The 26427-nt window shown below is 48.6% G+C and overlaps 1 protein-coding gene across 7 annotated transcripts in view; it reads right to left on the reverse strand.

The window, feature by feature from the left end:
- Window positions 1-26427, reverse strand: part of KMT2C (lysine methyltransferase 2C) — a 2745351-nt gene that overhangs the window by 1318371 nt on the left and 1400553 nt on the right. For all 7 annotated transcript variants that reach the window (XM_069647923.1, XM_069647922.1, XM_069647921.1 and 4 more), the window contains 2 exons: window positions 24216-24354; window positions 1593-1807 (listed from right to left, as the gene is read on the reverse strand). In XM_069647923.1, the coding sequence (XP_069504024.1) occupies window positions 1593-1807; window positions 24216-24354 (354 nt within the window). The remainder of the gene's footprint in view (window positions 1-1592; window positions 1808-24215; window positions 24355-26427) is intronic.

A 26427-nucleotide genomic window follows, 5' to 3' on the forward strand; every position in this document is an offset into this window, starting at 1 on the left:
GGATCGGGTCATAGACCTCAGGCAGCCAAGCCATAGACTGAGTCTCCGTCGACGAAGGAATCCCAACCGCTGCTGCTTGAATGGTAATAGGCATCGTCAATGACACCGAGGTCGACGAGCAAGTCGTCGTCATCGAGCCCTTAGACTTCGTCGTCGATTTCGATGCCGACTTTCCGGCTGAAGCTTCTCGACTCATGGAAGACCTGGGACGGTCCCCTGAGGAGGATTTTGACAGCGCTAGCCTCTCCGTCTTAGATGATGAGGAGGAGGAGGGCTTTTTATGTGATGAGGAGGATCCAGCATGTTTCCCCTTATGCTTGTCCTCAGCGCGAATTTCTGCTGGCCGTACCTTCTTCGATGGAGGCTCCGACTTGCTCCTGGAGGCCGTGGAGCCAACTTCCGAAGCCGGGTAGGCACCCGCTCTGTCATTAAGCCAGTCGACCAGCCTTGTTTTACGGTCCTTAAGGGTTTTTTGGGAGAAACCCTGGCATATCTCACATGTATCCGCCGTGTGGTGCGGGTGGAGACAGTAGATACAGTCCATGTGGCCGTCTCCTTCATAAACCTTTTTGAGGCCACAGGTTGCACACGGGCGAAATAACGCCTTTCCAGACATAATTCTCCAGAATTTGAACTTCGCCGAAGCGAAACAGACAAAACAACCTAGTTTTCACTAGTAGTAAACACGAGGATCCCACTACTTTGAAAGACGGTTGAAATCTGAGGGAGCACGGGGCCTGTATTTATATCATGACGTCCTGACGGTACGGGCACGCATGATACAAAACGAGGTGGATAGGACGCATAAGCGTCGAAAAAGTTTTCCTACGGGAAAGGGTCTATATAATGTACCGGGGATTCCCAGCCTGACGGGGAATATTCAAAGCATGTGAATCCATGAAAGATCCAATGCTGGAGAATTGCTGCAACTTTAGTTTTCAGTTTCCCGTGCTCAGGAAACTAGAAAAGAAAGTCACAGCAATTATGAAATCTCCGCCAGTGGCCGGCGAAGAATTGCTCTGCCGTTCATGTTACTTTTTTTGTGCTTCCCTGGGCTTGGGGAGCACAGAAAACGTCAAATGAAAGTGAAGGCAATTACTGTGGCAGCCTGCTCTCTTGGTGTTAAGCCCTGCTCTCTGGCAGCAGTAAGCAAAAGCTCCCAGTAGGGAGAACCAAGTGCTTCTAAATTACCTGGATGCTCACCGGCTTACTGGGGCCATTCTTTCTCTCCTGCATTTCCCTTTTTGGATCCACCTGTTCCTATCATGACTAGCTTCTCCTGTACAAGTTAATTTTACATTTTATCTAATAAATATTCTCCCAGGAAAGTGAAGGTGTGTACTGCACATCAGTGAAAGCACTCTACAAATAAAATGAATAGTGTATAATAGGTCTGGAATACAGTCTTTACAACCACATCTTTGAAAAAAGGCATGCATATTACTTGCTACAGTAGGGGGGAAAAAAAAATAAAAAAAAAATTGGCCCATGAACAAGCAATGCTAAATTGTGTCACAAAAGAATACAAAATATTAACGTCCTACTAAAATTACTTAAATGCAAAAGACAACCATTATAGCTCTATATCTTACCAGGAAATTCTTCCTTAAGATTTGAGAAGTTCATATTGGTGTACAGGACAGGGGCAACTGTTGCCATTTCACCAAGCGCTTCTTCTTTTTCCCACTTAAGGGTGCTTCTTTGGGCATTGGACATGGTATCTCCTTCTCCCTCAGTTGCTTGTGCTGAAGGATTCCAAGAGTTACTGGGATCATTCATTAATGTGTTGAATATTGGATTCTTGTCCCTGGGGGAAAAAAAGCAGTTTTTTAATATACCAAATACATTCACAATTTACACTTTTTCTCAGGATACATGTATAGTATTAAAAAAGTATACGTCTTGCAGAAATTAGTCAAAGTTAGACCGGTCAATTTGATTTTTATAAACTCTCAAACTGTTGTAAAGTAAAAGACAGATGTGGTAATGACTGGTTACAGAAATCACAGTGACAAGATGTAAAATCATGTAAATGTTATAGGTTTTGCCCATGCATGCAGCAAGAGCACCCTGTTTTGTTTTACTTTTTCCCCTAACTGGTTTATTTCGTTTTCCCCTGATGAATACTACTGTGAAGACTCATCAAGGACACATCATGTGCACCCCCAAGAGACTAGCTTCTCTCACGGTTAGGGTGCCCCAGAAGGCACCTTGGTTCCATATGAGAGTAACCTTGCATGGTTTGCTGTATGGGCTTGACTAGCTGGTGCTAACGTGAAAAATTATATTTGGACAAGCCTTTTGTACACCAGGTGTGTCCCCATTAGAGCATCCTGTATCAAATACAGCACTGATTCCAACAGCTACTCTGAGCTCATACAAGAGGGTAAGTAGGATACACATAGCAATATAAGATCCTGGCCACTGCCCACCTCGGAGCAAGAGCTGCAGGTGTCAAAACCATATATGGCTGGATTTGTGAATGGGTGCCGGAAATGCTGCTGAAATCCACAGAGAAGCTTGCTAAAGTTTGCATGCAGTACTAAGATGGCAGCAACACATTTTAAAGGAGGCGTCCCTCTGATTGGAAGCGTATTGTTCACTCAGCTTTCTAAATACATCAGTATTCATCCATACTTTGTCAAAACGGATGGAAATTGAGCTTGGGGTATAATCCCGACACGACAACTATGCCAAACCAAAGAGGAACGTGTAAATTGTCTGTAGGACTGGCTGATGTGTGGGGGTGTGTGGGGTACATATTAAAATATGTTAGGGGCCTTAATGCTTGCAGCTGGGAAAACCTGGTGGAGATAGCTGTGTGGTGCATAGATTCTAATGGAGGTGTTTCCTAATGCAAACACCAATGGGTAATTTCCCTGATTTTTTGTTTTTTATCATCATTGAGGTTGCATAACATGAGTGTTACTGTTTGTGCTTTTGAACCCCCTTGTCCTCCCCTACCTCCACACTCTCCTCACCTGAACTTCCTGAGTTGTCTGTGTCTAGTAGATTCCGCCGGCTTAGGTAGTCTCTTCCCTTTTTTGGTGGTACTTGCCTGTCTTGGAGCGAAGCCACAGTGACCGCTGACTGGACAGCCGTCCCGGGACTCCTCTTCCGGGAGCAAGCCGGAAAACAGGGAAAAACCCACACAGGGGGGAAAAAACCCTTAGTGAGGAGATCGTAGGCAGGTAAGCAGGCGAAAGTCCAAGGCAAAACTTACAGGCAGGAAGATGTGCAGAAATCCGCCGGAAGGATAACCACCAAGGAATATCCGACGAGGAAAAAACTCCGGTAGCGGAGGAGATTACTGCGGGTGAGTTGAGGAATCCCTACGAGGTAGAGAACAGGCAGCCGAGGAGGGAATGGTACCGCAGAACCACTGGGCCCCGGAGAACACAGCCCAGAGAGAAAGAGAAAGTATGAAGGGAAAAACTGGAGGACCGCTAGCGGAGAGGGAAGCGGCAAAGGGGAAAGAAAGCCCGCCGCCGAAGCAGCGACCGAGAGGGGGAAGGAGAGAACACAAGATGGCCGCAGGATCAGCGAGATAAAAAGGAAGAGGGGAGATCCACTGCCGGAGGTGATGGCAGAGAGAAAGAAAAAAAGTAGAAAACAGTTCCGCTAGGAGAGCGAAAACAAGCCGGCACCAAGATCCGCTGCAGGAGCCAAAGCGGGCAGAGGATAACAGGAGGAGCCACAAAACAGAGCGAAGGAACCAGGGTAGCTGGAGCGAGAACAAGCGAGGTTGAAACGCAGCGACTGCCGGCAGGAAGGAGAATATAACTCCCGGCAGACCTGCACCCGGCCAATAGGCCTATACCAGAAACAAAGAAGGGACTGCAATCCCTATCTGCCGGTTCGCAGTCTCCAAAGTGGAAGGAGCCGCCAACCGCGGTAATGATTGCGGGTGACAATGAGGCCCAATGGAACTTAATTAATCTCCAAGGATATTCAATGCCTCACACCGAAGAGTAGAAAGCAGGGTAAAACTCAACTGTCATAACCTAACACTGTTTACAGAGGTATGTCTTTGGCTGGGAAGTATAATATTTAAGTGACACAGCCTTTGTGAAGATAGAGGTTTCCTTAGGGGATATTTGTATAAAATCAGTCCAATCAGGTAGCTCCAATTTTTTGGCAAAAGCCTGGCTCTGGTGGATGGGGGGGGGGGTTGAGTAGCGACATAGTAGCATGGGACACACGAATTGGGCTCTGCACGGCACAAAGAAAGACCGCAGGGAGCTGAAACCCCTAATGACTATTTGAAAAATCTTTTAAGCTCTGTCAACAAAGTGTTAATGCAGTTGAAACCCAGCATGGAAGGGCAACATAGTGCTCAGAACTAGCACAATGCTGAATACTTCAAGGCCTGGCTGTACCAGCAAATCACACATGAAATGTACAGATTTAAAGTAGTATTTGATTAATATAGTGAACCCTGACCTTGCAAGGTCAGAATTGTCGGTGTATGAATCTGCCTGAATAGATAACATTATTAGGCTCAGTGAGAGGGCCAAAGAGTCAGCAGTGCACATAAAAAACATGTACTAACCTCACTGTTTTTTAAAAAGAAAATTATTGTATTGAACTGCATTGACTTTATTTCTTATTTGTTGTTGCATATGGTTTATTCAGACACCCTCACAGGGTCTTTTTAATTCCAATATTTATTTATGTTTAAATGAATTAAAACACATTTTTTGTACATTGTTTGGTTTTGGGTTAAAATGTTTCAAACTTTGGGGTGTCTCACGTAAAGTATTTATGCAACTCTCTGCAAGTCCTCTGTTGGCGCACTATCTTGTAAGAATCAGAGTTTTGAGAAATGGGGTAATTACCTTCTCTTTTGCTCTTACACATGTCCTTGACACACGAATGTTCTCCCCCATTAAAAAAAAACAGGGTCTTCCCATTTCTTGATACCCACAAAGACAGGTGACAAATAGCTAGGACACTGTGGACATTAATATATCACTGTTGCATTTAAGGCAATACTTAGGAGTATGTCAAAGAAAAAGTTATTAGAATAAAACAAGAGATCTCACAAATATTCTGAAGCAGGTAAGTACTTTTGGTAACCCCCAATGCAAAGTAAGTTAACCCCTTCCTGGAAGGAAGACAAAACACACAGCCAGAGGGGAAAAAAATAAATAAATAAAGAGTCATTCGGGGAGCCAGGCCAGGTCAAAGTCAATTGGACAAAAGTGTAGGTGAGCTGAAGCAATTCTTGCAGTTAGATAAAAGTCTTGCACAATGTTTTAGAAGTCTATGTAGAAAAGAAGAAATCAAAGTAGGGACACAAGCCGATTAGGCTTGTGAGGTAAAGTAGCTGTTAGCAACTCCACATAAGCAACCAAGACAAGTCTCCACCGAGAACAAGTGAGGTTACACAACAAGAGGTACGTTCTCTTAGACTGTACAGTACCTTTGATTAGAAGATATGGTTCCAGCTGGCTTCTGTTCCTGTGCAGCTCTGCAGATCCAGTGTTCCGGGGCCTCAGTCGTGGGGACAAGAGGGAGGATGTCTGGAGGACTCCTGCACTGCAACGGGACTGTCAGTGACAGAAAGGGACCAACTTCTATTCAGTGGCACTTCGCGGTTTCAGCTGCTAGCGTCTCAGCAAATCGCACCACTGCGGACTCTTGGCTGTTGAGATGGGCATTCCTTGCATCTGGGGTCCAGCACTCTGTTGAGGTGGCTCAGGATTGGTCATTCCTGCTTCTTGGGAGTCTGGAGGATCTTCCTGGAGCTCTTGGCCAACTTAAAACACACACAATCTGGTGGTCCTCTCCCTTGCACTTCGGTTCCAGCAGAACTGCAGTTGAAATACAAACAGCTTCGAGACGATGTCTAGGTGGCTTACTTTGGCATTGATTGGTCCCACTAACTCAAGGGGAGAAGTAGTCCTTGCAGGGCTTCTCTAGTAGAGACGAAATCTGAGCTTCAGCACACAGCAGGGCTTCACCGGACAAACTAATGGTCTAGGAGTTGCAGCAGGCGTCTCTTCCAAGTTCTTCTTCAGATTCCTTCATCCAGTGGTCGACTCTGCCTTCCAAGCCTCGCCTTTTATGCAGGTTTCTCCCATTCATTCCAGCCTAGCTGCCAGTCAAACAGCTTGGTGGCTGTCCTTGCCATACAGCCAGCAGGCCAATCACATTTGGGTGCATTCCTGTAACCAAGGTGCCCGAAACTCCCTGTGCTTAATACAGGGAGTTTCGGGCACCTCCCTCACTTCCTGCCCCACCAGACATACTGGAACGAGAGGCGGCCTTCACTCGTGAATCCTGCCAAAGGCAAAACGAACAAAGGGACCAAACCTGTTTTGGCACACAGTAAATCTCAAGAAGGACATTTCCACAAATAAATAGCAAAAAAGACGACCACGGCCATTTTGACAAAAATGGCACCCTTCGATGCTTTACTGCAGCTGCAAACGCATCCCACGGTAAAAGCACACCACGGTAATTAAAAGTAAACTACTGCCACCAGCTATTCATCGAAGAAATGGTAACATAAAAAATGTTGCATGAGAAGTTAGATGAAGGGGATACTAAGTAACCCCTTCAGCACCCTATTGTAAGATAGTGTGCGGCGGGTCTAGAAAGTTACAATACAAGTAAAGTCAATTTCACTTAACTGCTCTTGGAAACAGTAGTTTCACCAAGAGAAGGTATTTAAACCCTTGGGAAATCTAAGAGACTTCCATGTGTCACTGCACTGAAGGTGTTGTGTGTCACAATGTAAAAGATGATGCCTATGGAGTTTGTCAGACTCCAAAGTTAAAAGAAACAGTCTTTATATCACAAAAAAATACATGAGAGTGAGAAAAAGGGCTCACTCTCTCCAGGTTAGAAATTAAAGTCCTATAGTCCAGCAAAAGAGCTGCGAGTCTGTAAGGTAGAAGGGAATAAGCACATTTTTTGAGAATTCTCCCTAACGCTTGTCTTTTCCATGTAATAGATAACCGCTCTCCTCAAATCTATTGTGTGGAGGCTTCTTTCCACCATGTTAGTGGGGTTCTGGAAAAAGGTGGGTAGTTCTATTTACTGGTTCACAAGGAACTTTGAAATAAATGTAGGCGCAAATTGTGGGTGAGTGCGCAGGACCACCTTATCCTTGTGAATCGAGAAATAGGGGTCTTGTACTGAAAGGGCTTGCACCTCACCAACTCTCCTTTATTGATGTGATCGCCACAAAGAAGGCGGTCTTGTAGGCGAGTGCTTTCAGGCTAGCCTAACAAATAGGTTCAAAAGGAGGCCCCATTAATCTAGTGTGTACAACTTTCAGGTCCGAACCAGGAGCTGGACTGGAAATAGGGGGATGAAGTCTTTTTACCCCTTCCATAAATTCCTTGATTACTGGAATTTCCCACCACAAAACATTCTTCTGGGACGTGGTGTATGCTGAAAGCGCAGCTAAGTGGACTTTTAAGGAATTGAAAACCAGGCCTGGATCTAGCAGGTGAGTTAGGTACACTCAAGACCTTAGGAGCCAGGCTGCTAAGTTGAGAGTTTGAGGTAATGGATGTAGTGTTTTCCCCTTGTCTTGTGACAGCATGTTGTAAGGGCATGGCAGCTTCCTGGGAGGGGAGACCGACATTGCTATGAGATGAGAGAACCAAGGTTGGCGGGCCCACATCGGGGCCACCAGAATCATCCCGACTGGTGCCTGGTGCATCTTGTGCACTATCTTGTTGAGCAGAGGAGTTGGGAAGGTGGGTGCGGGCGGGGGCGCGTTGGGGGGGGTTAACACTCGTAGACAAATTTCCCTGACCATGTTAACCAGAGACGGTTCCCCTTGGAGCGGTTTGGTTGGTACCTGGAAGCATAAATCTGGGCATTGTGCTTTCTCCAGAGTTGCGAACAAGTCGATCTCTGGGAAGCCCCAGTCTGCGGAGATGTTGAGGACAAGGTCTGTGTAATCGCCACTCGTACTCTACGGGTAGTGGGATGTCTCTGGTGAGTACATCCGCCATAAGATTGAGTTCCCCTGGAACGTGTTGTGACAAAAGGAACATCTTGTGTTTGAGAGCACATTTCCATATGTTCTGTGACAGTTTGGAAAGCCCTGGAGAGAGGGCCCCCTTGATTGTTTAGGTAATACATGGCCGAAGTACTGTCTGTGAGGAATAGGACTGTCTTCCCTTGGAGGTGTGTTTGGAATGCATTCAGGGCCTTGAACACTACGAGCAGTGCCAAAAGGTTTATGCGGTTGGTTGCTACTGCTGGGGACCACATGCTGTGCACCCTCTGATGTGAAGGAGGTGAGCCCACCACCCGGTCAAAGATGCCTCTGTGGTGAGAATGGCTTCTACTGTGGGGGTGGTGAAGGTCTTCTCTTGCAAGAGGTTTTCCCTTGACCAACACTGCAGAGACTGAACGAGGTCTCCAGAGACAACCACTAGATTGTCCCATTGTCTGCTGGCTTGACACCATTGGCTCGAGAGCCACTCTTGATTGGCGCGCATGCACAGACGTGCATGTGGAACTAGGTAAATGCAGGAGGCCATCATCCCTAGCAGTCGCATGGCTTTGCGTACAGTCACCTCATGACTGGCTACATAGTGGGGGATCTGGAACAGGCAGTCTTTGGTCTGAATTAGAGCCCCAGAAACAGTTTGACTTGGCTGGGAGTCTAGGATGGACTTTTTCATGTTGATCGAGAACCCTAGACTGAAGAGGAGTTCTAACGTCTTCTGGGTATTTGTTATGCATGTTCTGAACTAATCCCCTGTTATTAGCCAGTCGTGGAGGTAAGGGTAGACTGGGATGGACTGCCTGAGCAGGTGAGCAGCTACTACCGCCAGTACATTCGTAAACACCTGGGGAGCGGAGGCAATGCTGAAGTGAAGAACCTTGAACTGATAGTGCGCGTCCTCTATCATGAACCTTAGGTACTTTCTGTGCGCTGGCAACATAGAAATATGAAAGTATGCATATTTCATATCCAATTTTGCCATGTAATCTCCCTGCACCAGCAATGAGATTACTTCCTGCAATGTTGTTATTCTGAACTTTTGCGGTTTGACATATTTGTTTACTGGGCACGAGTCTAACACAGGGAGCATGGTGAGATCCTTTTGGGTACAAGGAAGTACACTGAATAAATGCCCTTTTTATCATGTGGATAATGGGGCCGACTTCTATGGCGCCCTATTCCTGAAGGATCTGCACCTCTTCCAGCAGGATCTGCAGGTGTGCTGGTGATAGGAGTCTGCTCTTTGGTGTATGGTATCGAGGTAGCCGGTGGAACTCGATGCAATTCCGAAAGGTGACGGTCTTGAGCACCAGTGGTTCTGATGTGATCCCCTCCCATGCATGAATAACCAGGTTACTCACCGTAGTGACCACCTTACTCCTAAACCCATAGTCCCCTTTCCTCCATACTTATGGGACATTCCTCCGTCCTGTGGGACGGGACCGGAACACTTTGTAAAAGCATCCAAAAATGTGCAAACATTTTAGTCCTTCCTCTCTTTCTACGCGGGGTAAAGCATGCGGCTGTAACCCCGCCCATCTCAGCTCCACCCCACGCATCGCCCAATAGTCCTTTTCTATCGCCAGGTCAGAGACCTTTAAGCAATAACAGAGGAACCTTATTAGAGGGGACGGCAGGCGGGCGTATGGAGGAAAGGGGACTATGGACTAGGAGTAAGGTGGTTACTACGGTGAGTAACCTGGTTATACTCCTATGTCCCGTCCCCTTTCCTCCATACTTATAGGAGATTCCCAAGCACTCCTCACAGGAACTATGGGTGGATGGAAATCCCCTTACTGAAAAAGGTTCTTCAGCACAGCCTGACCAAACTGAGCATCAGATCTGGAGCTCAGATCTAGACAATGTTTACAAAAAGCCGATGGGGAGGCCCAAGTAGCTGCCTTTGCGATGGTCTCCCAGGGAACATATTTCTGAAAGGCAACTGCAGCTGCCTTGCCCCGCACCAGGTGTACATGAATACCTTTAGGAGGCTGCAGTCCTTGGACAGTGTAAGACTCCGTAATGCAGGCAGCGATCCATCTGGAGATAGTCGCCTTAGAGGCATGCTTACCTTGTGGATTACCAAAGGTCACCAACAGTTGAGAAGAGCTCCTAAATTCGGATGTTCTGTCCAGATAGAACCTAAGAGCCCTTCTAACATCCAGGCAATGCAGAACCCTTTCCGCTTCTGAAGCAGGGTTCGGAAAAAAGACCGGCAGGGAGATTGACTGGTTCAGATGGAAATCAGAGACCACCTTCGGCAGGAAAGCAGGGTTTGTCCGTAGGACCACCTTATCCTTGTGAAAAACCAAGAAGAGATGCTCCACCCACAAAGCCTGGAGCTCACTCACACGCTTTGCTGAAGTAATGGCAACTAAAAAGGGCACCTTCCACAACAGGTGTTTAAGGTCCACCGTGGCCATTGGTTCGAAGGGTTTATGGCACAACACTAAGGACCACACTGAGATCCCACGCCGGGTGCGGTTTACGAACCGGGGGATAAAGGCGCATCAATCCTGCGAAATGTCTCTTAACCCCTGGATTGGACAGAGAGTAAGAGGATTGGTCCGTAGATAGGTAGGCGGATACCGCCGAAAGATAAGTTCTGCATGGCAGAACGTGAATGCCCGACACTGCGAGGTGGGATACGAAGGACAGCACAGTGTCAATTGTAGCCGCCCTTGGGTCCAGCTGTTTGTCCAAGCACCAATGGCAGAACCTAAGCTATTTGCTTCTATACTGAGACCTAGTCGAGGATTTCCTGGCTGCTTCAATAATGCGCATGTTATCCGCAGGCAGGTTGAGATGTTCTAAGGACCTGAACTCAGGCACCATGCCGCCAAGCTGAACGATTGTGGGGAGGGGTGCCACAGCTGTTGATCCCCCCCCCCCGGTGAAGATGATCAGGAGTCATCGGCAGCCTGATTGGTGCACACACCGACAGGTGTTGAAGTTCTGAGAACTAGAGCCTGGCCGGCCACCATGGGGCTATAAGCAGAAGAGAACAGTTCACTGTGTTCTTCAGCTTGCAAATCTTCCGATGAATCAGAGGCAGAGGCGGGAAAGCATAGGCCCTCATGTTGTGCCAAGGAATCTCGAGTGCATCCCCCAGCGAGGAGTCTCCCAGACCATTTCTGGAGGCATACAGAGGAAGTTTCTCGTTTGCCACTGTTGCGAAGAGGTTCACCTACGGGGTGCCCCTATGCAGGAAAATCCCAGAGAGGATCTCCGCCATCAGTTCCCACTCGTAGCTGACCATCGTCCGCCGACTGAGGGCATCTGCCGTGACGTTCAGCTGGCACGGAATGTGTAACGCCACTAGCCAGACACCATGACGAACAGCCCCCTCCCAAATCTGGATGGACAGGTCCACGAGAGGAGGAGACTTGGTGCCCCCCCCTGCTTGTTGATGTAATACATTGACACCACATTGTCCGTGCGGATACGGACCACCTTGTTGGCAATGATCGGTCTGAACGCCTTGAGCGCTAGGAAAATCGTCAGAAGCTCCATATGATTTATGTGGGAGAGCTTGTCCTGAGGCGACCAAAGGTCCGAGACCTGAAGAAGATACAACGTTGCACCCCACCCCAGAAGGGAGGAGTCTGTTGTGACAGTTACTGGGTCCTGAAACCCCGCTCACACCGACAGGTTGCTGAGAGATGACCACCACTCCAGGTCCTTTCTCATGGAAACCAGAATCAATATCAACTTGGAGTCCGGATCCACGGCTTGACGCCAAGAACTGCGCAGAGCCATCTGAGTCTGCCTCATCTTGAGACGGGCGAGAGGTAGAGCCAAAACACACGAGGCCATGAGGCCCAGAAGCCTCTGGAACCACCAGGCTGACGTGCTCTCCGACTGCGCAAACATCTGACACATGGCCAACAGATCCGCCATTCTGTCCCCGGTCAGGTAAACTCTGCAGTCGATCGTGTTCCAGCGAAAACCCATGAAAATCGAGTCCTGAGAGACCATCGTGGAAGATTTCCGCCAGCTCACCGACAGCCTGAGGTTGAACAGGAGCTGGAGGAGAGACTGAAGATTGCAGGTGGCTTTCAACAGGCCCAGGCTGCGTAAAAGCCAGTCGTCCAAAAATGGATACCGTGCAGATGAAGATAGGCCGCGATCACCGACATCTTCGTAAAGACACGCGGCGCCGAGCTGAGGCCAAAAGGAAGCACTTGAAACTGGAAGTGCTCTTCTACTACAGAGAAAGAAAGATATCTCCTGTGTGGATTCCAGATCAGCATATGCATGTACGCATCCTGAAGGTCCACCACGCTGAGCCAATCGCCCATCTGCAAAGAGGATCGTATCTGGCCGGGCGTGACCATCTTGAATTTCTCTTGGGGTAGGAAAAGATTGAACTGGGAAAGGTCTAGGATGGTGTGCAGGCCAGCCTGGTTGGGTTTGGGCACCGTAAACAGTTGGGAGTAGAAGCCCTCCCCTCACTCCCCCAGGGGAACGGGTTCCACAGCTCTGGGTTCCAGCAGTTTCTGAACGTCGGCTTTTAGGGAGGACGACCAGACTGCTGGAAAGGAGGGTTGAAGGGTGGGGTAGGGGGTAAGGGTAAGTGGAAAGCCCGCCCGAGCGACTGACAAGACCCACCGGTCCTCAGTGATGGTCTGCCACGCCTCCCAATGAGACGCAATGCGCCCTCCCACCGGGGAGTCGTGCAAGTGCAGAGAACCCTCATTTGGCATGTTTTCCGGTGGTGTTACCACCTGAACCCAAAGAGGAGGCTGAGGAGCGGGAGAAAAACCGAGTCCGCTGCTGCCTCTGACGGGAATTTCCCGAAGGGGTATCCACTCTGCGGGATATCCGATCTAGAAACACCCTGAAACCAGAGGAGGGCCGGTTTTGCAGCAACGGTCTCTGGGTCCTAAAGGGAGTTTTAACCAAGACAGACAAGGACTTGGCCATCTGGGTGCTGTCCTTCGTTTTGGTGAGCTCTACATCCGTCGAGGAATGAAAAAGCTCTTTACCGTCAAACGGCAGGTCCAACACCTTGTCCTGCACCTCCTTTGAGAACTTGGTGGTGTGCAACCAAGCTTGCCGAGAGGTATCAATCCCCAGCATAAGGCCCCGAGCCGAAGTGTCAACGTGATGAGCCGCGGCCTCCAGCAGATCCTGGGCCAAGACCCTGGCATCCGATAACCCCACCTTAAAGTCGTCCAGCTTCTCGACCGGAATGAACTCCTCGAACTCCGCCAGACCTTTCCATATCTTCATATTCGCCCCCGCTAACAGCAGTTCTGCATTGGCCTGCTGCAACTGCAGGGCCCAGTTAGCAAAAATCTTCCTCCCAAGGGAGTCGAGAAGCTTGTCCCCTTTCCCCAGGACCCGAGTAGCCGTCCTAGAAGAGGATACAGCAGGCCTGGACTGTAAAGTGGCCGCAGCCACCACCCTGGAGGAGGGGGGCGGACAAAATGATAGAGCCACCTCTTCTGAGGAGTGCAGCCTGTAGCGCGCGTCAATTTTCTTATTGACGAAAAGTCCAGAGTGCGGCTTTTCCCAGACTCTACGGACTTCGGCCAAAACGTCCTTCTGCAAGAACAGGCCGGTTCGCTCCGAAGGAGACAAGGTGAATGCCCCCCGAAAGCACACCCTCCTGCGGAGCTGGTGCCTCGGGCACTGGAACATCTAACAGGCATATCATGTCCAGTACCCAGTTGTGAAAAGCTCTAATAGAGCGGGGCTGGTCTTCGCTGTCTTGATCGCCCTGCGCATCATCCGACAGGTCAGGGTCCTGCTGGACCACGTCGGGCACCGCCGTCCACAGGGAACAATAGAGGCAAGGGTGGGAAGGGTAGGGGAAGGAACCGTAGGCAAAGGTGGCAACGGCGGAACCACCGGAGGTACGGATGGAGCCGGAGGCGCAGGTGGGCATATCTCCCTAAAAAGACCCTTGAAATACTCCCTCATGGGGTCGGTACGCACGAGTACCTGAAACTTGCCGAAAAAGCCATCCTCCGGAGAAAGCTTTGGAGCTGCCGGAGAAGGCCTCTCATGACGAGGATAATTCCAAGGATGCAGAGGGGAGGGTTGCCAAGCAGGCCCATCCCCGGAGGTGTCCACATAAATCAAGGGTGCTGAACCCACAGGCAGCGAGATGTTGTGCGGAAAGGGCATCTGAGCGTTCCAGTCGTAAACTGGACGAAACGGGTGCGCACAAGGAACCTTATGTTCACCTACAGAACCGCTCCGCATACCTGGATTGACGTCAAAAAATGCCATTTTGACGTCACCTGAGGGGAACTGCGGCACGTATGGAAATGAGGCAGGGGTCCCCGCTGGTGGATCAGGGGTCTTCATTTTAGCCTTTACACAAGGAACCTCGGCGAAGCCAGTACTGTGCAGCCTGGACTGTTTCTGTGACATATCAATAGCCAAATTAGTTTTCACAGGAAGGACCTCGGCAATGCCGGTGTAGAAGGAACTTGGCTCACTCCTTGCCCCCTCAACGGTTCTGGCGTCCCCACAAGAGCTTGAACGGTAAGAAAACCCTTTCACTGATAAGGCCTTCCCAGGCCTCTCAGAACTGTTGGTTTCCTTAGCCTCTGTACGAGGGACCTCGGACCCAGGTCCGGTAGTAGCCTTTCCACTGCGGGCCTCAAACATACGCTCGGTCTTAGCAAGCCCAGCCGAGGCCTTGGGGCGCACCCCAGTACTTTTGAGGGAATCCGAACAGGAGGCCTCAGAGCAAGCTCTGGTACCCCATGACTCAGCAGAACTAGGTCTACAAGTAGCCCCCACAGGAGGGTCCTCGGAGTGCACTCTGGTATCCACAGGCCCCTTACGGAGACCCTCAGGGAAAACTCTGGTACAGTTTTTAGGCCCAGAAGGCACCGCAGGGAAAGCACCGGTGACAGAGCAGTCAACGCCCCTCCCGGACTTGGAAGACCCCGGGAAGGTGTCTCCCGGCCGGGGTGCTCTAAAAAGTAAAGAACTTACCAGGCGTTTCTTCTTTTTGTCGATGAAGGATTGAAAATGAGTAGGAGTACACTGGAAAACCTCCTCCCAGCGCTCCAACCGACGAAATGCCCGGACCGAAAGGGAATCACAATAGAAACAGGAGTCCCAACGGTGATCGGGACCCAAACACTCTAAACAAAGAGGATGGGGATCCGCCCTCGCGAAGCGTCGCTAACACGAGGAACAATTTGGAAAGTCTAGTTTAAATGACAGACAGACTAGTAGGCGATCGCTAGCGAGAGCCAGAGAGGAGGAAAAAGAACAAAATCTTCTGCGGATTCAAGTGCGTCCAGTCCCGAGCGAGCGGAGAAAAGGGCAGATGGCTGATGCGCGGGCGGACCCGAGATGGGTGGGGTTACAGCTGCATGCTGTACCCCGCGTAGAAAGAGAGGAAGGACTAACATTTTTGCAAAATTTTGGATGCTTTTACCGAGTGCTCCGGTCCTGTCCCACAGGACGGCGGAATGTCCCATAAGTATGGAGGAAAGGGGACGGGACGTAGGAGTATGAATGAATGATAACCGTCCCCTGAAAGGGGACCTGGACGGGCGAGTCATTTTGATGCAGAGGCTGGGGAGCCGCTTGGGGTGGAGTTTCTGCCTCTACCCTTGCCTCTGTGCTGTCCCCTTTGCTGATATTGGCCATTGCCTGCTGAGTACCATGGGGTACCTCCTGTGCCATATTGCCCATGTGGAGATCGGGAGAAGGACCGACCCTGAAAGGAACAGCGAGCGTTTGCACTGCCCCACTGTTGAAAGGGCTTGGCTGCGATCAGATTGAGGGATTTTAGCATCTCATGCTCTTTTTTAGCCGTTTCCAAGGCGTCATCCACAGCCTTACCAAACAAGTAAGACTCTTCTACAGGCTTATTTATCAAGGAGGCCAGAGTCTCTGGCTTGAAACCTGAATTTCTTAGCCAACCGTGTCCCTAGAGGAGAGTTCCCTGTGTCAGAATGTGTCCAGCCATTTCAGTTCTAGTGTGTTCTTGAGAATGTTGTGGGTCACCTGTCTACCATCTGAGGCAACCCCCAGCAGGCATGATTGCGTGGGTTCAGAGACCTCCTGGAGGATTTCTTGGAGCAGGCCCCATTGCACGTTGCAGCAAATAGTGCGAAGGGTGGTATTATTTGCAATTCCGGTAGAATAGGCTGCAGACGTGATAATGCGCTTTCCAAGGGCACTACGTTTTTTTCCAGAGCTTATTAGGAGGAGCCTCTCCCGTAGACAGTGGAACCCCAGCCCTTTTCCTGGTGGTTCTAACAACGAGGGAGTCTGGTGTGGCAGGACCTAGAATATACATAGGGTCAGGTGGAGAGGGGCAAAAACAGTTTCTAAACCGGAGGGTTTACAGCCCTTATAAGGGAAGGTGGCAGTAAGGAAGGAGGAGCAAGGTGCTTCATTATGGAATTCAGGATCTGAGGAATGGCTTGACTTGTGGGAGGTTTTTCTTTAACAATGTCCTCAACAGCCACCTGTGTGGCGAACTGAAAGTGGTCTGCTGCCCTCTTTAGGATGGCATTGAATACCATTTGGTCATCTATTGGCAATGGTTGCCTCTGTTGATGTGAGCAAAGTGTGTCCAGACAGATGATGTCTGGGTCAGGAGTGGGTTGAGAGCCAAGGTCGTTCATCTGCTGGTTGATCTTGTCCCCAGTCTGGGCACTGGTGAGTTGTGTCCCGACCAAAAGGATTGCTCTCATGACTAAAAGGATCCTCTTATGTTTCTTCTGGCTCAAAAGAACAAGTTACTCTCTTACCTGGTAACGTTCTTTCGATGGGATGGCCCGACGACGTATTCCATATCTATGACAGTAATCACCACAGCTGTGCTGCTTCGTAAAATCTTCGGCGTCTGCGTCCTGCGTCAACGGCACTGGATGTTATAAGTAGGACGCACGACGCCCGTAGCCTCAGTTGTTTTTTCCCAGAACGTGTGGCACCAGTCTTCTGCCAGTGACACACAAAGCCATGCGGAAAACGTAAGCTGCAATCATGACAAGACCGACTACCACTTTAATCTGTGTTATCGGATTCAACATTGCCTTTTTTCGGGTGCTGCCAAGCGACCGCTTTGAATCAGTCCAGCTTCGCTCGTCTAGACAGCCGTGACAGGAGACGATACGTCCCTTCTTTTCAGCGCGATTCACTTCGGGTTTCCACTCTACACGCATGCGCTTTTCCAGTTACTTACTTGTTCCTGAGTGTTCCAGTCGCATTCGCAACGGACACTGCGAAACCGTGACTCTGCATACTACAGCAGCCGTGGAACGTAAATTTTGAGCCACTACTGCTCTCCTTCATTTCTCTGCCACACGAACTCACTAGCGCTGTTAACTCCAATACTACAACGTAATGTACAGCATTACTGCTAGACTAATATTTCAGCGAATTTTTGAGCTGCCATTATCTCATCCTTAACCTCCTTCACCTGCTACTTTACTATGGGGATGCCTAAGATCTTTAACATCCACGAGCGGGTTGAGCTCCTCTTCCAAATAGGATCCAGCCTTTTTACTGACGCTAAGACCTATGATGTTCCAATGGCCTTTGTGGTTACTAAAGTAATAATATAGTTCTACTCTCTATCCTTACAGTACAATACCAGCTCCTAACCCTATCCGCTCTTCCAACCCTGACAGCATTATCGCTGCACCAGAAGACCTAAGACCAACACAATATGAAGTCTTAAGTTTCATTTGAAAGCTTGCTGCTATTAATACTACCAAGATGGCGCTAGCTGCCCTACCGCTATTTGTGAACTGTGTAGGATAGTAGCACCATGCCTTCAGATTAGAGAATATTTAGTTAGTTTTTTGTTTGTGTGTTTACAGGGACACCTCTGGGGACTGCAACACTATGAATCTAGGCAGTACCTAGATAATACTTACCGACACTAAGACGGTAAGCACCCTATTGTAGGGCGTTTTTTTCCTTCAGTGTATAATGACTAAATCACTGTCTAAGAAACCACAATAATCACAATGTGGTTTTTTGTCTTTATGATTAGGTTTGGCCTGGTACTTTCAACATGTATTAAGAACAATTGTTTATGAACAGCGATCAATCTAGACTAATCCACTATCAATACGATCAAGGACTCTACGCTGCCGCACCTGCCAGAACTTAGCTTAGTTCTATCAAGCTTCCAACTTGACTAAAGCTGAAGACAAGTTTTGTCTCAGCCTCCACACCCCCCTGAAGAAGTTCCTATAACTAATCCCAAGGAATACAGGAACGAAACATGTAGGGCTACTACAGATACTAACACTAAGTACCTGAATAAGGAATTATAACCAGCAAAGGTGTATTTTAGGTACTGTGAAACCAAAACACCATATCCTGAGACACTTGACAAGAATAGGTCTCACGTGTTATCTTTAGTGTGGCTCTTTCTGTTTACCAAAACAAGTCAAAGGTTGCCTTTTCTTTAAGTTTTCAAACTACAATTGTAAATTACCTGACAAATCTAGAATTCTTCTGTATTTTGAAGTCAGATTCAGTTAAAGTATGCTGTTTGTATTTTATTAACACTTTTTGGTGATTAGCACAAAGCACTTTATTTAAACAGCACTGGTCACTGTCAATTATTTTACTGACTAAATTTTATGTGCATGTTTTTATAACCTTATAGATTGTGTATTAAAATTGTTTTTAACTGAACATATAATGAAGTCAGGTTGTATTCTCCATGAACTTCGTAGCGTTACTGTCTGACATGTTTTAGTGTGTTAGTTCATGTTCAACCAGGATACAAAGTGTCCAAACCTTTATGAGGGACGGGAGCCTTTATGTTCTACCAGTTCTATGGCGCCTTTCTCCAGCAGGGATTGAATTTCCTGCGCAAGGAGCTGATCCGGACTCTTCAAAGAGAGATACCCTGGTGGATTGTCTTGAGGCCTCTGCCGGAAAGGAAGTCAGTAGCCGTGGGTTATTATCTCCAGCAACCACACATCTGAAGTAATGGTGCGCCACTGTGCAAGATGCTGCACTAGCCTTCCCCCAACCGGCGAACCATGGGACATGGCCTCATGACTGAGATGAAGCGGCTGCGGCGTTGCCTGAGGGCAAAAAGGCAACAGCCCGAGCGGCCTGGGCACCTCGAGTACCTTGTTTTCCACCTCTGGCACTCCTACAGTGGCCCCTGTGACTGGCAGCTCCTCTCGCTTTACCAAAGGATGAGTAATAACAAAAAGGAACCTCCCCTCCATTGCTGTCCCCTACGACGGAAAGGCGGAGGTTTGCGAACTGCAGCGCCCAACGACTTTGCTGTAGCTTTGGAGGTCTGCAACCTCTCAAGGCTCTCGACAGCCTTGCTGCCAAAAAGATGTTCCCCGTCAAAGGGCATGTTGAGGAGCCGGGACTGCACATTAGGAGCAAACCCAGACTTCTGCAACCACGCCAACCTGCGTATTACGGTGCTCACCGCCATGGACCGGCTGACACAATCTGCCATGTCCAAACCCGACTGAACGGCCTCACACATGGCATCCTTGTCATCCTGAACCATAGCAAGGAAACCATTCCAGTCGCCCCCTTCGGGAATATGTTCGGCTGCTAATGCAACACAGTTCCACAGAGTGTGTGTGAAACGAGACAAGGCACATACGGAGTTGGCCGCCTGAAGCTCCATACCCCCTGAAGAAAACACTTTCTTCACCCAGCCGTCAAAACGTTTGTCGTCCCTATCCGGAGGGATGGTAGGATACGACGCCTGCTTTGCCGGGGCCGTAGCCACCTGCACCACCAAACTCTCCGGAGTGGGACAAGTAGCAGGGGTCGCTACTGGCTGGATGGTATTTTCACGACAAAGACTTGCCCACTGCCGGAGACTCTCCGGAGCAGTCCAAGCCGCCGCCACCCTTCTCTGCACAGCCATATGAAATGGCAGTACCAGTTCAGTGGGGGGAACAAGATCAAGGATGTCCATGAGATCATCCTGAACAAACTCCCCTGGGGAAGCCGAGCCGAGACATAAGGCGGCGGTACGATGAATCAGCATGAGTGCCAGGCTCCGGCCTACAAAACTCCACCTCCGGAGAGGTGTCCAGTCCACTGGCATCATGCAGTGACTGCCTCAGGTCATCAAACTGGCTATGGCCCGAGAGAAGCTCATCTGGCACCTTAACCGGAACCAGGCCTTCATCAGAGCCTTCATCACCCTCTGAAATGTACTCCAGGCGGTGAGAGGTAGACACCTGGGGACCAAAGCTATGCTTGACGTTAGCCAGAGCCTTTCTAGGGGCTAACCCCGTACCACGGGGCCCTTCCGACACCACCGCCTCGAAAGGCGTTGAGGGTGGCGAACGAGTCGGCGCTGAACGAGTAGGCGCCGAACGAGTCGGCGCCGGCGTCGAGACAATCAGCGGCGATGTCGAGTGAATCGGCGTCGACGTCAGCTGCAGCGCCGCCAGCATCGACGGCGTCGACACAGGCCTCGACGCCGGAGCTCCAGCGTGTCTCTCGACGACCTAGGCGTCGACAGCGTCAACGACCCACTCGGAGGCGGAGCCTCGAGATAGTCGACGACCTCGGCACCACAGGCGTCGACGTCTTCCTCGAAGACGGCACAGGATCACGCGGTCTCGAGCGCGTCTAGGACCAGGACCTGGAACGGGCATGGCGAGAACGGCTACCCTTGTCCGAGTGGGACCTCTCCCGCGAGCCACGCCGACCATCCGAGCCCAAAGGCGTACGGGCGGTGTCTCTCGACCGGTGCCGTCCGACCCCACTCTGAGGCGCGGACAGACTGGTGCCTTGCGATTCGAGAATCGCCAACATTTTCTTCCCGAAGGAAGCCCATTCCTCCGGTGTCACTTGCATGGTGGGGATAAGTGACCCGCCGACGGGCGGAGTCCTCGGAAGAGGACGGGGAAGGCGACCGATGCCGGCGCTTCCGGGAATGCCTCAAAGAGGCAGAGGAGTGGCGAGACCGACTCCTGGAAGGAGACCCACTGGACTTCCAACAATGACGCGGAGAGTCACCTCTCGAGTCATCCGTCGAAAGCCCCGTAGACCTCGACTTCCAGGGCTGAGACACCCAACCTACCGACAACTACTTCTTGCGCTCCTGCAAGGCCTTGGCCGTGAGTGACTGGCAGTCGACACAGTCGTCCGTATCGTGGGCCTCCCCGAGGCACCAGAGGCAGGCGTCGTGCGAGTCCGTGACCGACATCTTGGACCCACAGTCCCCGCATTTCTTGAAGCCTGGACACGGGGTGGAAGACGAGGTAGACATCGTCACGGACAGGCTTTTTTCACAAAAACCAAACAGGTTCAAAGAACCGAGAAGAACACAACAAACTCCAAAGAGTCGAGGCGTACCGAGATTCACGAAGAGAACACGTTGGCGGAAAAAACAGAACTGAGGCTACGGGCGTTATGCGTCCTACTTATCACAATGGGGGACGTTGGCCGTCAGAGGTCGTCCTCGGGGACGGCGCATCGACGTCATCGACGCAGGAGCCGAACATTTTCCGAAGCAGCAAAGCTGTGGACATTACCTGTCTTAGATATGGAATATGTCAGAGGACCCAATCTCCTCGAAACTCTAACACACACCATATAGATGCAGCCTGATAAATGCACACAATGCAAAAACTCAGGAAAATACTTTACTGCAATGCAAACGTGGACTATTCACTAAAAAAAGTAATCTTTGTTACACAGGATACTTCCCAATTGTTACCAAGTTTACAATCGTATTATTGACAGGACCCGAACATGCAGGCAAAATAAATATGCATGTATATTTCTCCCCATGAGCAACTACACACAAAACAGCAGAACTTAAACAAAAGGAACCCTTTGTTATCTCACTGTTTTGAGTCTTTCTGAAAAGCTTGTTGCACAAAGTTAATAGAGTAAATGTCTTGTTTTCAGACTGCCTCCCTAGACCCACGATTTCACCCAAGCAGATAATCAAGATAGTCTGGTTTCTGTCAAGTCATCTGCCCTCTGCTAGCCAATAGAGAGTAAATAAATACGCAGCAAAAGATAAAAGCGGTTGTATTTGCAAGATTTTAATGCATAAAAAGGCCTTGTACAGCGATTATCTGTAGGCCTGCCCAGAAAAATTATGTTGTCATAAGTGGAGAGGTTGGCAATGGCGTCAGAGGGATTCATGGCAAATTTAGGGTTCTAGGATGCACCCGTAGATCAGGAGGAACAGTAGGCTTCATTGGTCGTTGAGCTTGATGCTGATTGGGAATGCTTCACAATCTATGCCGGTTGAGGGGAGTGGAGCAGATGTGTTTTTTTTTTTTTTTGCACTATTGCGATTACTGTCCCTCTTCGGTTTTCTCTGTTAGAATGTATTAGTTTAAGTTGTTGGGTATGGCTTTGTGGTGATTATTTTATAATTGTCCGATAGCCATTTTTTGTGAGTAAGAGCGTGTCAGTGTCACCTTTGCTTAGGAGATCGTACATTTCTGTTGTGTTGACCCATGGCTCTTATGTTGAGTAGACTGCATTGTAGAGTGTGCATTTTTCCTTGTTCTTTGCCGAGTATCATTTCTCGTGTCTCGGTTGGGGTGATGCCCGTCAGATTTTTGGTTCTCCCTTAGGTTAGGTTATTTGCTGGTTGTGTAGTTGGGATCTCTATCTTTCGTTGTAGAGTTCAATTAAGTTGAGAGATGAGTTTCTTTTATTTATTTATTTACTATTTGCCGGTTAGGCGCTTAGACAGAAAGTAGAATACTGTTTCGAAGCGCCCATAGGGCAAAGGGAGGGGAAAAAGGGAGTGAACCACATTACAAAGCAATATTTTAGAGCAGTGGGAGGAAAAAGGACAAACCTACTATGCCATGTGAGTATTCAGAAAGTGCAAGTGCACCAAGGAAGAGGGCAGAGGGGGTAAGTGCTGGGGAGTCCAAGCTCATGGGTGAGCCACAGATGAAGTGCTATGATTCTTGAGTGCTACACAGCCAGAGCCACGTTAGGTGTAAGTGCGAACCTCCGGGGCGGAGGGTGTGCAAGTGCTGAGGGTAGACAGGAGCTGGGACGATTGTGTGTGGGAGGTCAGGGGCCCTGAGGATGCATAAAGGCTCCATGTGACAATATTTCATTAGAGGTTTTATCTGCTTACTGTATATTTTAAAGAACTAATAAACTATTGAATATTTCTATACTTACCAAGCTGCAGTAACTGCTCTTGCTCTGTGGGACTAATTGCAGTCCTAGACTACTCTAACAACCTTCCTGAGACTAGACGTTGCTGCTCTGCCACCTTACCTTTGTTGGGTTTGGCAAACTCTCACGTGTTATCCTTGTTCACCATAATAGGGTGGCCTCCCAAAAGTCTTCACCCACGCTGCTTTTGGAAATCCATCTTAACATGTTGTGTCCACCAATATGGGATAACCCATGTCGGAACATTACTTGGAAGATTGCGGGGACCTAAAGAGTTACGTCATGATATATCACGTTAAGGCTTCCAAGTTCGACAAGAAGCCAGTCACTCAATTTATATGGCAGAACACTGAGCAAGGGGGTGAATTGGTTCCCAACCACAGGACTGCACACCCTTTCAAACATTTGGTCACTCAATCACTGGGGTGGAGGGAGAGTTTGCCACATTCAACTTTCCTAGGCTTCTTCTAGGGTCTTACCCTTGAGCACAAAGAAAATCACTCACAGAGGTCACATCAATTTCAGGCAATGGCATCCCCCACTAAGGCAGGCAACAACCATGGCAAGAGAGGCAAATCTGTAGCCTACTCAATAATAGCACCAATGCCTGACCATGTGTCTTTGTGCTAGATTTCACAAAAGGGTTCCCGGTAGGAAAAACACTGGTGTAGAGCTGACTAAATCAGACTAAAATCAAACAGATTGCCACCAACCAATGGGGATAACAAAGCCAGCCTTTCAAAGCTATTAACACCGGAAAATAGTGTATTTGGTGCACCTCAACCTTAAGAAAATTAGACTACATAAGGCTACAAACATCAGCATTCGCGACGGAGTCCTTCGACTAGACTTATCAGGGATAAGGGCAGGCAAATGAGATTGAGAAAGACAAAAAAAAACTCAGGGCCTCACATCAGTGTGGTTTGATGGAACTTTGTTTCACAAGTACAGACCCTTATCACTCACAATGTTGCTGTAGCCGGTTTTCGACACAAGCATGACGGCCCTCAATTAACAGAATGGCTTAAAACATGCAGGAACAGAGTTGGAGACCATCTCACACAGCACTACCACATGTATTAAAGCAATGATCATATCATATTCACTGCTCCAACAAGGGGGGCAATTTTACCTGGTTTCAGAATATGGCAATTGTGCAATTGGAGTGAAAGTGCCTAATGCAGGCCCACATGTCAAAGATCCATTGGAAAGATGTGGGCGGGGGACTATCAGGCCATTCATTAGAGGAATTCTTGAATAAACACCACCTCCTACAGAAAAAAAAGAAACAAAGCAATTCATTGACATTTTGAAAATAAATGTTAAGGCATCAAACATTTGCAGAAAACAGTTCGGGAACAACAAAGATAAATAAACAAGTCATGTTTAAACAGGGCGACAAATTACTAGTTCAAACCAAAATTTGCATAATTTTTCAAATAATAAAACTGAGAAAGTACGCACACATCCACAACCTTATCTAGAGGATTTAAAAATCGTACATAATTATCTCAACCCAAAAAATCCTATATAAAAGAAACGCATTGCTTTTAAGTCTGCATTTCCAAAGAAAGATCAACATGCAAAAATAGATACACAAATTATGGCGCATGATAGATACGTATTAACAGATGCACCTATTACCCTGCCGCTAGCTGTGGCAGGGTTCATCCATGTTTGCTGCACAATTGCCCAATGCATTCACAACTCTTTCTGAGATGCGTTATTTAGTCCAATTACCCCAGCGCTTTTTCATTCCACTATTCCTCTTCAATCACAGTTATATATTGGTAATTATAGTTATATAAGCACATGGTTTCTAACAACTATACTGTCAGCTGCATGGCGTTTATTCACTTTGGGAATTGAAAGAACTAGAATATTCCTTCCTCAGTTTTGGGGTAGATTTCTGTGTGTGTGAAATCCCCACTCCTTGCGTGTCCCCCAGCACTTTTTTCTGGGCACCTGAATTTTTTGCTGATTCTTCTGGGTGAGTGTGAAGCTTTATCCACACTCCTCTTTTTACTCTTGAGAACCTTTTTAACACCTTTTTGAAGTCATGATTTCCTCCAACTTTTAGGCATCTGCTTTTTACTGAAGCAACACACAGCACCTTCTGTGCAGTGTTGAGAAGCCCATAAAGTGTACCTTTCATGGTTTGTCTTTTCCCAACTAACTCTTGCAGTTACCAGGGCAGGGAAGGCACTTTTTATCCTATCTATGTTTTATTTTTGCAATATCAGCACACAGCCTGAAGCGGTATGTTGAGGAGATATACAGTGTCCCTTTTCTCGTCAATCCAGTAACTTTTCGTAACTATGTCAAGCCCATCTGTTCAGGCTGGTGGCAGTACCTTTTACACAACCTTTTCTGATCTTTTCAATGTAGTTTGTTGTCGTAGCTCCAATGAAAGTAAATAGGGCACCCCATACCAAAAATGGAGGTCTTACTTTTTTATGTCCATAACAAGATGGCTTGTCCCTTCGGATGCCTTCTACCATGCTAGGTTTGGGAGGGTCCCATTGTCCCTTTGGCTTCGCCGGGCTTCCCTTGAAAAGCCTCGAGGGACAGGAAGTGGGGGAGGACAACCGAAACTCTCCTGCCTCTTGCTCTGCAGTGCGCCTGGCTGAAACCAGATCAGACTGGGAGGCTGCCTGTCCCTTTTGCACAGCCATTCTCCATATTTGAATGGTGCATGGGACATGATTAGTGGACTAAGCTGGTGTTGCTGGATACATTCCGGGGTCCTGGAGCAGAAACCAAGAGTCAACGACTGGACAGAAGTATCCAAAGAGGAGGACCAAGAGGGACGTCGCCAGTACTTCCAACGACTGTTGAGTTGCTGCTGCTGTCCTGACCTAGTCACTCCAATCGACAGGGAAGATGTGAAGAAAACAACTTCCTTCCATAGACTGAAGCTACAATGTGTACCATCATCCGAAGAGCTGTGACCCCATCACCACCAGGCCTACAAACTCCCAATACCTGGGGTGCTGTGCTGAATCGCTGTGCATAGTCTCCGGAAGCGCCGTTTCACCTGAAACTTTGTGGGCATCCATTTAAGCCTGCGACTCGAGCCAGCTCCAGAAAGTCCACTCACAAGAGGCAAGAAACAGAAGAGTTGACCGCTGCAAAAACCACCTGTCCACTGAGTCTGCAGAAGGCACCAACAAGCCATCACCTTGAAGATCCGCTGCTGAACAGCCCTCTGCTTGAGTGCTGTCACTGTCTCCCCAATACCAGGGCAGAAGAATAGGAGACCAGGCCTTTTGTCACCTAACCGCTAAAAATGTCCTGCAGCACCACCTTCAATCCAAGGTACTGTCCATGACCGGTATAACATA

The sequence above is a fragment of the Ambystoma mexicanum genome, chromosome 2q, assembly GCF_040938575.1.
Source record: "Ambystoma mexicanum isolate Mex_15411 chromosome 2q, UKY_AmexF1_1, whole genome shotgun sequence".
Lineage (NCBI taxonomy): Eukaryota > Metazoa > Chordata > Amphibia > Caudata > Ambystomatidae > Ambystoma > Ambystoma mexicanum.